Raw genomic sequence first — 11,556 nt, forward strand, 5'->3', positions numbered from 1 at the left:
TAGATCACCTTTAACTTGATTTGGAGATGTGAAGCATGTACAAAACCCCTGCGTTCTGGATACCCTTAACAATCTAGCCCCCAAGAGGGGCATAAAACTTGTGCCCGTACTCAGTTTTCTCAAATAGTTTTTGTCTAGATGAAGATTCTATCTTAATCTCCTTTTAAGTAATCAAATCCAAGAAAAAATTTCAAGCCTCAAGGTAAAATGGTAATGTGATGTTTCACAATCTTATATGATCTTAATGTGATGAGAAACTAGGAGTGTGGAAGAACAAGAATACACACAGTATAAAAATTAGGCTAGGTACGAGGGCTAAAATGAATGTTTGATTGCAAATCCGTGCACATGAGGCTTGCAAATCCTTGCACATAAGCCTTCATTTTACGGCTGGTAAGTGACAATGGAAAGCTCATGAATGATGGAAGTTGTCAAGCTCCCATTAGTTAGAAAGTAGTGCACTCTCCACACATAGAGCCACAGAGGGGGGAGGAAGCTACAAGAGAAAAAGGACATAAGTTCCACGTCCTTGTGCAACTGATTAATTACCCAATGTGAACATACTTGCCAATGGAAACGATTTTATGCTTTTGCTGAATGTCCTCATCAATGATACAATACAGGAGATAGAGACTAGGGCATGTTGCTGTAAATCTCTCTTCATCAAAAGACTTTAGAACTGGTCTTTCAGGATTTGATGCCCACCAAGATAGGATGTCCTTCACAAGTCGCACAGCTTCATCGCTGAGCAGAGGTTTGTGCTTCTCATATGTAGGACCACTAAGGTGGAGACAATATTTGGCTCCCCCATATTCAGGCTCCAAGTGATCATAGAAAAATTCTTTTTCGTGGATTCTAGACATGTCAACAAGGCAGAGGCGATGGCCGTTGATGGAGATAGCATGGTCGTAAGCGCCTTCAATATACATCGGGCGCCCATCTTTCTGATCGCCTTTGCCGCCATTGGGGTCGACATCTGTGAAGTCGATGACATGTGCATAATTGTAGAAGATGCGTGCATATGAGCGTGTAAGTGGGTACGAATACATAAAGGGGCGAAACCATGCCACCCATACACCTTTGGGCACATCACTTGGATATTCGACAAGGGTAACCTGATCGATAATATCTTGGAATGCATCGGCGAGGAAGTATTTGGCAAAGCCACAAAGGATGTATCTGCTCTTGGAGAAGGGATGCTGCCACAAGTCGTGCAACGCCCACACTACCGATATGAATGCAGGAACCATTGTAACCAAGCACAAAAAACTGGCTATGGGCAACCTGATGTACTTAGATCGAAAACTATAAAAGCTTTGTTAACACATTGTAGACCGCTGTCAAGAATGCACATACCGTAAACACTTTCATGCTACTAGCTAGCTGCAAGCCGACGGAGAAAAATGACTCATGTGCACACGAGCGTGTGTTTGTGTGTGTGTTTGTACTTTCCTCCTTTCCAGTGCCCACGTTGTAAAAGTCACCCACTCTTGGTTTAAAAGAGATTTATTATTGGCCCTTATGAGTCTCAAAAAAATGTCCCGTTATTGGGCCCCCCGTTTTTTAATGGCCCCTTTACCCTAGACTTGTTTACCTGGTCAACAATGAAGCGATTACCGCTGATGATCTCACACTAGACGTAATAGGAGCCGACAGCTACAGCGGACGCAAAGCCCGCCATGAAAGAAGCAAGACAGGTTCTATGGCGTGAATCACAAACTTTAGCTCCTCTCTCTCTCTCTCTCTCTCTCTCTCTCTCTCTCTCTCTCTCTCTCTCCCCGCGCGCCGAGAGAGAGAGAGAGAGAGAGAGAGAGAGAGAGCTCTCCAAGGCCTTCGCATCCACTTTCTCTCTGACTCCCCTTTCCTTCCTTCCTTTGGATTTTCTTCTAATAGAATTTGTTCCCGCTTGACATGTTTGCTTTGCTTCTTCTACGGTCCCCTTCACCTGCGGTAGCATCCGTGTCCTTAGCTTCCTTCTTGCCAAGTCCACACCATATAAGTGCTCTTCTTTGCCAAGTCCACACCATATAGGTGCAGCATCAATGTGAACAATGGCAGACTTCACAAGCGTCTGCGCCGTCCTAACTAGCTCATTATTGGATGCATTGTAGACAAAATCTTAGATACGGGTCGTCCTAGCTAGTCGTTCCTTCTGATCCACATGTCTTGTTATTGGACAACTTTGTCATGCCTGGTTGCCGACCCAGCTCGGATTTCCTTTTCTTGCGCCGTGTCTTCTTCTTGCCTGCAGCCGATTGCGATACCCATCCTGCGATCGAGCTTGTACCTCTCCCTCTCTCTCTCTCTCTCTCTCTCTCTCTCTGTGCTTGTCGTGAAGTGCCTGTGCTTCTCCTCTTCGCCTACATTGCAAAGAATTTCTGCATTCTCAAGGCCTACTTTTATCTGTATGTGGAGAGAGAGAATTATGGGTGAAGGTCGTTCAATTTATCATGTCCGACAAGTGTCCTTCCAGAAAGCTTTAAAAGTCTTGAAGAGAAAGAAATATGTCTATCCAATGCTATTTCCCAAAGCTACAAAGAGTATTAGTAGGAGTTCTATCCATGATGTGAAATAGTGATTCATGATGTGAAATAGTGATTCAGTAATTTTGTTATGCTATTTCTAAAAGCTGCTTTCATTGTTTTGGCAGGCTTTAGAGAACAAAAGATTAAAAAGTATTCATATGAGTTCTATCCATGATGTTAAATAGTGATTCAATAATTTTGTTAAAATATTTTGATTTGTAAAGAGTCCTTTTATTTAAGGACTTCACAAAGACTCATTTCACTTCTTTTTTCCGCATTGGTGCAACAACAGCAACAGAAATTAGAATTAAGTCACTTTTCTTCATTTGTCGGGGTGAAGAAGGAAAGTTTCTTTCTTTTTTGTTGGTTCGTAAAAGGCCTTTCCATCATAGACATGGAGGCACGAAAGGAATAGATTATTGGTTGTCTTCAAGAAGTCACCCCTAGAGTAAAGTTTGAAGCTCTCGAATGTGTAACACATAAGCATTGTGGACAATTGTAATGTACATATATTATTAAGACTTTTCCCGTTCAAGTCTTAATGGGACAACATGTTGACATGGGTTGCACAATGGTCACTTGTGGTTGTGCAAGTTTCTATCGACACAAAGGCATCTATGATTACTAAAGTTTAAAAGTTGGTCCCTTTAGTAAAGTAAAGTTTGCCACACACTCATGGTACATGTGACACACTAAGTTTGCCACACACTCATGGTACATGTGACACACTAGTATTCACAATCAAGGCATTACAATAAATTCTAATCAATATTCCAGAAAGTCTCTTTTATTAAGCGGCCATCGGTCAAATTTTTTCCTCATCACACAGAAGCAAACCAAAAATACTAGCATAAGTTTGTGAGATTTTTGAACTATTTTTTCACATATTTCATCGTTTTTCTTCCTTTTACCATGGTTTGCAACCGGCTAGTTTCGATTGTCAACCTTCGCAAGGCTAAGCTAAGGCAATCCTTTCCCGAAGATCGATTCCTGTTACACTCAGCCTTAATGACTTTAATACTTTCTTATTTCTTTAGAAAGCCAGCATGACCCTTTCACTTGTTTTTCCAGCATTGGTGCAACAACAGCAGCAGAAATTAGAATTAAGTCACTTTTCTTCATTTGTCATAGTGAACAAGGAAAGTTTCTTTCTTTTTTGTGGCTTCGTAAAGGGCCTTTCTGTCATAGACACAAAGGCACGAAAGGAATAGATTATTGGTTGTCTTCAAGAAGTCACCCCTAGAGTAAAGTTTCAAGCTCTCGAATGTGTAACACATAAGCATTGTGGACAATTGTAATGTGCATATATTTTGAATCAAGTTTTTTTTTTTCTTGAAAAATTCACAATTGTGAGTGGATAGTATTAAGAAAATCAGAAATATATATACACCAATCTCGAGCTCAGACCAAGCCTCGAGGGTCAAAGGATTACGAGTTTTCAGCTTGACAGAGAAACCACAACTACTCGTAGGCCTTACTTATTACAAGATGTCATCATGACATGTATTGTTCTAGACCAATCCTCTGAAGCTTGTTTGCCTCCGATCATGTGGATCGTCACTCTGCTCTCTTGTATGATTTCACAAAAGCTTGCCACAACCAGATCCCCCTCAAACACGCGGCGGTTCCTTGCTTGCCAAATATGGTGAAAGAAGTAGTATCTGATTATTTGAGTGCAAACAAGAAGAGTAAGACTTCCCAACCTGTTACTACCAAAGAACAGATCAGTCTTGAAGAACTTAATTTGCCATGTCTGTAACATTTTATGGCCTAGTAACTTGTGTGTAGCGAAAATTAGCATGAACATAGTGAGCATTTCATTAGAATAGATTCCTAATGAGAATAACTAGAGTGCTTGGGTAGAGAGGGCAACAAAAAGCATAACACCTAGTTAGATAGCATGAACAATACTTCAAAAGAGAGAGAAAATAATCTATTGACAACAGTTGAGCACCGGATTTACATGGAGCCAGCGGTCCCCCCTCCAAAAGGCTTTGTATTATGGTTTCTCCCATCAAGAGAGACATTTTACAATACAACTCTTTGTGTTCCTTCAATACTAGCTAGTGCAATGAAGATGGAAACTTCAAGCACTAAGCAAAACACTTATTAAACACAACATCAATTCCCTCACGGTCTGACCTCACACACCTTCGAAGATGGTGAGAGCTAGCGGGGTATGAGACTAGATTGAGAGGAAGAAGGAGTATTCTTACGAGAAAGATATACATCTCCTCACATAATCACTAATATTAGCATAGCTTAGCTTAGTAATTAGCATGGTAGAGGAGATGAGCATGCATTGAAGCTTGGCTCTTGTAATGAAATTGGCCTATTTAATTTGAGAGTAGCAGAAATTAATGAGACTACTTTTGAGAAATGACTTTGTGAGCATAGCGGGTGAACATAATTGAAGATAGCAACATAATCATAGAAATTAGTTAACTTGGCATGAACAATACTTTTGCAAGAGAGAGAATTTAGAGAACATGACAACAGTTGAGGACCGGATTTATGTGGCTCCGGTCCCCCCTCCAATAGGCATTTGTATTATGATTTCTCCCATTAAGAGAGACTTGTTACAATACAATCTTTGTGTTCCTTGTGACCTAGTTGATGCAATGAAGATGGAAAGCTTCATGCATCACAAACATAACATAAACTTGAAGAAAGCTTTAACTATCCCAAGCCTCAGTCCCAAGACCTCAAACACCTTCGAAGGTGGAGAGAGCTAGCAGGGAATGAGTGTAGGGAAGAGGAAGAAGAAACATTTCGTAGGAGAAAGAATTAGTTCCTCACTTATCATAACTCTTGTTGCTAGCATATATAATAGCATAGTAATGAAGAAGAAGGAGATGGAAAGCTTAAGCATTCAATCGTGGCTCTTGGTTGGATTTGCACTCCATATCCAAGAGTGTTGGTGTAGGCTCTCCACCTCTACTTGCTTGGAGAAGGAGAGGGAGCTCTTGCACTTTGCATAGCACACAATGAGAGTGTTTGTGAGTGTGTGTGGGTGAGTATACCCCCTAAGAAACCCCCTAGCTTGCTTGGGTCGACCCCCCCTTGTAGCTCATTCTTGAACCTCATTGGACCCCTAGCCAATGACAAGCAGGAGGCATTACAAGCAGCAAGGGTACCCTTGAGACAAGTGTCTCCCTTTCCCCTTTCAGAGAGAGGGCTAGATAAATGCTAAATCAATTAATTAAATCTCCTTAATTATTATTGGACCCCTTGGGTGGCCAACCAATAGGCTTCAGGCACACCATGAGGGCAACATGAGGAGGAACTTGACAAGTGTCCCTTTTGCTTTCTTTGTACCATGCATGCCTTGTGGGAGTGTGTGGGTGTTCTCTCTCATCCCCCCTCATGTAGGGCTCGCCCCCTCCTTGTAGGGATTGAATCTTTGAGTTTTTGACACCTCAACCCCTCATGCATAGGCCCAATTCCCACCACAAGCTTGGCTCATAAGCACTTTAAGCTTGGGCTGGGTTCTCACCTCAAGTGCAACCCTAGCATCTCAAGCATGTCAAGCACCTCAAGCATCTCAATAATTAAGCACCTCAAGCATCTCAAGGACCTCAATCATCAAGCACCTCAAGTATCTTAGTCATCAAGCATGACAAGCAAGACAAGCACCTCGAGCTGGGCCGGGTTCCCGCGCCTCAAGCTCAGCCCTAGCTCACCTAAGGTCAAAGGCCTTTTACAAACATTATTGGAGGTCTTCAATGAAGCTAACCCTAAGGTCTTATGCTCCATTTGTTAACACTGCTCTTTGATAGACCATCTCTCATTTGGGCCCCTTTACCATTGGCCCCGTGTTGAGATAGATCTATAAGCACATGTCTATATCTTAACACTTGTTCCCGTTTATTCTCCCACATTAAGTGATCAATTTAATATGAGAAAATCATTTGGGTTGGTTAGATATTAGATATTAGATTTTATGACATTACCTCTCTCTTGAAATCATAGTCGTCCTCGACTATGAGGTAGAAGAGATAAAGCCTTAGTCATTAGTCCATTTTACTTAGCGGGTAGAGGATCCCTTTTTACCCTACGACATCTTTCCAAGATGGATGACTAATCCATTTCGTGCTTGGGAGACATAGCTGCCGCAAGCATGTCTTCTCCCAAAGTAGAGTGACAAATTCTACTTTGTGTTTGAGAGACGTCGTCATCACAAACATGATTCTAAGCATGCATACTAGTTAAATTTGTGCACAATTAAAAAGAGGACTAGTCTTATAAGACAAAAACATGAGTCATTTAAAAGAAATTTGTACATTTGCTTACTCTAATGTAGCATTGTAAGCATTGACAAGGTTCATACTATCCTTAAACTGTATTTCTTGCATCCATCTAGCATCTTCAAAAGGATAATTTTTGAACTTAATAAGATACCGTCGGATAATCTTACCATGTCGTAGTACCTTGTCTTCATGCCGAAGAACAGCTTCGGGTTGTAGCACCTCTTCTTGGTCTTCAACTTCGGGAGGGTCTTCAATAATTGGTTCAGTTGGTGGCTCTCCTTTGTAGGGCTTAAGTAGGCTTACATGAAAGGCATTGTGTATTAGCCAATGGTTGGGCAACTTGAGTTGATAAGCCGTCTCATTGATGGGCTTCAAGATTTGGAAAGGACCATAGTATCTTTTTGCTAGTTTAGCATAATACTTTTGATGGCCCGTAGGATTTTTGCCCGTCGTTTTCCTTAATCGAGCCTTAGGAAACTTGAGTAAGACCCAATCATTTTCTTTGAACATTAAGGCTCTTCTATGCTTATCAGCATCAGTTTTTTTGCCTTTGCTGAGAGATGGATATAGCCTCCTTAATCTTTTGAAAAGATTCTCGTAGGTCACGGCTATACTCATCGGCGGCGATGATCTTCCCATGTACTTTGAGTAGGAATGGACTTTTAGGTCTTCCCTCACTGATCTCAAAAGGTGCTTCTCCCGTAGAAGTATGTACAATATTATTGTAGGCATACTCTACAAGAGGTAAGTACTTTTCCCATTGTGAGCGTTGATCTACTTCGGTAACATAAGTCTTGAGTAGATCGAGTATCGTGAGATTGGCTATCTCACTTTGGCCATCCGTTTGCGGGTGATAGGCCGTAGAGAAATTCAATCTTGTTCCTAGATTTTCAAAGAGACCTTTTCAGAAATTGATGGTCATTCTAGGATCTCTATCTGACACGATGGACGTGGGTAATCCATGGTGCTTGAAAATCTGAGATATGAAGAGAGTTGCCATTTGATGTGCCTTAATAGTCTTTTTGACAGGAATAAAATGTGCTTGCTTGCTAAACCTGCCAACTATTGTCCATATTCCTGTATTCCCATGGATAGAATCGGGTAATCCAAAGATGAAATCCATGGATATACTCTCCCATGGTGAATTTGGAATAGGCAATGGCTGGAGTAATCTAGGTTGCTTCCCTCTATCATACTTGGTCTTTTGGCATACTACACATTTTGAGACATACTCTTGTATGCCCACTTTCATGGTAGGCCAATAGAAGGATGTCTCTACTCCTCGGAGTGTAGGTTGAATACATCTATGCCCCGCATATGGAGGAGCATGGGATTCATACATAACTTTATCACAAAGGGAATGGGTAACACATAGCCTATTGCCATGGAGAAGATAACCATCCTGCAAGGTGAATGGTTCCTCTTTCTTCCCCAAAGCAAGGGCTGACATTATGTCTCTAAAGTCAGGGTCAGTAGCATACTCATCTATCATAGAGGATAGATCATTGTGAGTAGCTATAGACACCGCATTAACTTTGGGTCGTCGTGAAAGTGCATTAGCCACTTGATTGTGCTTACCAGCTATGTGAGCAATATGGAAATTAAATTGCGAAAAAAATTTGCCCACCTCATTTGTTTGTCGGAAAGCCTGATTTGCGTCATGAAATACTTAAGACTTTGGTGGTCGGTTCGTAGGATAAATGGAGTCCCCAGTGCTTCCATGTGTCTAGGGCATGTAGAACAGCTAAAAGCTCTTTCTCATAAATGCCCAAGACTCGTTCATCAATATTGAGCCTTCGGCTCTCATATGCTATGGCATGCCCTTCTTGAAGCAAAACTCCTCCAAGGCAATCACCACAAGCATCACATTGGACCTCAAATGGCTTTGAGAGATCCGGAAGCACGAGGATTGGTTGGGAAGTAAGCTTCTCTTTGAGCTTTTCAAAAGCATTTTTCTCCTTAGCAGTCCATACAAACTTAACGTTCTTCTTAGTTAAGTCGTGTAGTGGTCCTACTACTTGAGGGAATTTTGCTATGAAGTGTCTATAGTATGCGCACATACCAACAAAGCTTCTTAGCTCATGTAGATTTCTTGGGTTAGGCCATGCTTTTATTACCTCTAACTTTGATGGATCCATTTGGATACCATCTTTAGAGATAATATGACATAGGTATTGAATCTCTTGAAGGAAGAATTCGCTTTTCTTTTGGTTAAGAAAAAGCTTGTTCTCCCTCAATGCTTGAAAAATCACTTGGAGATGTTGCTTATGTTCCTCCAAAGACCTGGAGTCGATGATGATATCATCAAAGAACACTCCAGTGAATTTGCGGTATGGTCTAAAAATTTTCTCCATCAAACGATTGAACGTAGCTGGTGCATTAGTCAAGCCAAAAGGCATGACTAGGTATTCATAAAGACCAAACATTGTGCGAAACACGGTCTTTAAGATATCTTCATCCACTATCCTTATTTGATGATAGCCACTCTTAAGGTCAATCCTACTGAAGTAGGTCGAGACTTGTAGCTTATCAAAGAGATCCTCTAGTCGAGGTACGGGAAATCTATTTTTGATAGTGATATGGTTTAGTGCTCGATAGTCCACACACATACGGTATGTACCATCTTTCTTTTGCACTAAAAGGACTGGAGAAAGAAAGGGAGAGGAACTAGGCCTCACCATCCCTTTGTCTACCAGCTCTTGTACTTGCCTCATGATCTCCTCTTGTTGAGCTTGTGAGACTCGATAAGGAGGCTTGTTAGGTGGTGAGCTTCCAGGAAGGAGCTCAATATGATGGTCATCATCCCCTCGTTTTGGAGGTCACGGCTCCTTAATCTTTTGAAAAGATTCTTGTAGGTCACGGCTATACTCATCGGCGGCGATGATCTTCCCATGTACTTTGAGTAGCAATGGACTTTTAGGTCTTCCCTCAATGATATGAAAAGGTGCTTTTCCCGTAGAAGTATGTACAGTATTATTGTAGGCATACTCTACAAGAGGTAAGTACTTTTCCCATTGTGAGCGTTGATCTACTTCGGTAACATAAGTCTTGAGTAGATCGAGTATCGTGAGATTGGCTATCTCACTTTGGCCATCCGTTTGTGGGTGATAGGCCGAAGAGAAATTCAATCTTGTTCCTAGAGTTTCAAAGAGACCTTTCTAGAAATTGCTGGTCATTCTAGGATCTCTATCTGACACGATGGATGTGGGTAATCCATGGTGCTTGAAAATCTGAGATATGAAGAGAGTTGCCATTTGATGTGCCTTAATAGTCTTTTTGACAGGAATAAAATGTACTTGCTTGCTAAACCTCTCAACTATTGTCCATATTCCTGCATTCCCATGGATAGACTCGGGTATTCCAAAGATGAAATCCATGGATATACTCTCCCATGGTGAATTTGAATAGGCAATGGCGGGAGTAATCTAGGTTGCTTCCCTCTATCATACTTGGTCTTTTGGCATACTACACATTTTGAAACATACTCTTGTATGCCCACTTTCATGGTAGGCCAATAGAAGTATGTCTCTACTCCTCGGAGAGTAGGTTGAATACCTCTATGCCACGCATATGGAGGAGCATGGGATTCATACATAACTTTCTCACGAAGGGAATGGGTAACACATAGCCTATTGCCATGGAGAAGATAACCATCATGCAAGGTGAATGGTTCCTCTTTCTTCCCCAAAGCAAGGGCTGACATTATGTCTCTAAAGTCAGGGTCAGTAGCATACTCATCTATCATAGAGGATAGATCATTGTGAGTAGCTATAGACACCGCATTAACTTTGGGTCATCGTGAAAGTGCATTAGCCACTTGATTGTGCTTACCAGCTATGTGAGCAATATGGAAATTAAATTGCGAAAGAAAATTTGCCCACCTCATTTGTTTGTCGGAAAGCTTGGTTTGCGTCATGAAATACTTAAGACTTTGGTGGTCGGTTCGTAGGATAAATGGAGTCCCCAGTGCTTCCATGTGTCTAGGGCATGTAGAACAGCTAAAAGCTCTTTCTCATAAATGCCCAAGACTCGTTCATCAATATTGAGCCTTCGGCTCTCATATTCTATGGCATGCCCTTCTTGAAGCAAAACTGATCCAAGGAAATCACCACAAGCATCACATTGGACCTCAAATGGCTTTGAGAGATCCGGAAGCACGAGGATTGGTTGGGAAGTAAGCTTCTCTTTGAGCTTTTCAAAAGCATTTTTCTCCTTAGCAGTCCATACAAACTTAACGTTCTTCTTAGTTAAGTCGTGTAGTGGTCCTACTACTTGAGGGAATTTTGCTATGAAGTGTCTATAGTATGCACACATACCAACAAAGCTTCTTAGCTCATGTAGATTTCTTGGGTTAGGCCATGCTTTTATTACCTCTAACTTTGATGGATCCATTTGGATACCATCTTTAGAGATAATATGACCTAGGTATTGAATCTCTTGAAGGAAGAATTCGCTTTTCTTTTGGTTAAGAAAAAGCTTGTTCTCCCTCAATGCTTGAAAAATCACTTGGAGATGTTGCTTATGTTCCTCCAAAGACCTGGAGTCGATGATGATATCATCAAAGAACACTCCAGTGAATTTGCGGTATGGTCTAAAAATTTTCTCCATCAAACGATTGAACGTAGCTGGTGCATTAGTCAAGCCAAAAGGCATGACTAGGTATTCATAAAGACCAAACATTGTGCGAAACACGGTCTTTAAGATATCTTCATCCACTATCCTTATTTGATGATAGCCACTCTTAAGGTCAATCCTACTGAAGTAGGTCGAGACTTGTAGCT

General features: G+C 41.3%; 1 protein-coding gene across 1 annotated transcript; it reads right to left on the bottom strand.

The window, feature by feature from the left end:
* Window positions 1–202: 202 nt before the first annotated feature.
* On the bottom strand, window positions 203–2,386 carry LOC147458236 (uncharacterized). The gene has a single exon (XM_086511786.1). The coding sequence runs from the start codon at window positions 1,248–1,250 to the stop codon at window positions 546–548; it is 705 nt and encodes a 234-aa protein (XP_086367912.1). The 5' UTR covers window positions 1,251–2,386; the 3' UTR covers window positions 203–545.
* Window positions 2,387–11,556: the final 9,170 nt, after the last annotated feature.

The sequence above is a fragment of the Adiantum capillus-veneris genome, chromosome 5 (genome assembly GCF_014529385.1).
Source record: "Adiantum capillus-veneris isolate H3 chromosome 5, ASM1452938v2, whole genome shotgun sequence".
Lineage (NCBI taxonomy): Eukaryota > Viridiplantae > Streptophyta > Polypodiopsida > Polypodiales > Pteridaceae > Adiantum > Adiantum capillus-veneris.

Coding starts and splice junctions, on each gene's coding strand:
- LOC147458236 (XM_086511786.1), bottom strand. CDS start 1,250: ATGGTTCCTGCATTCATATCGGTAGTGTGGGCGTTGCACGACTTGTGG.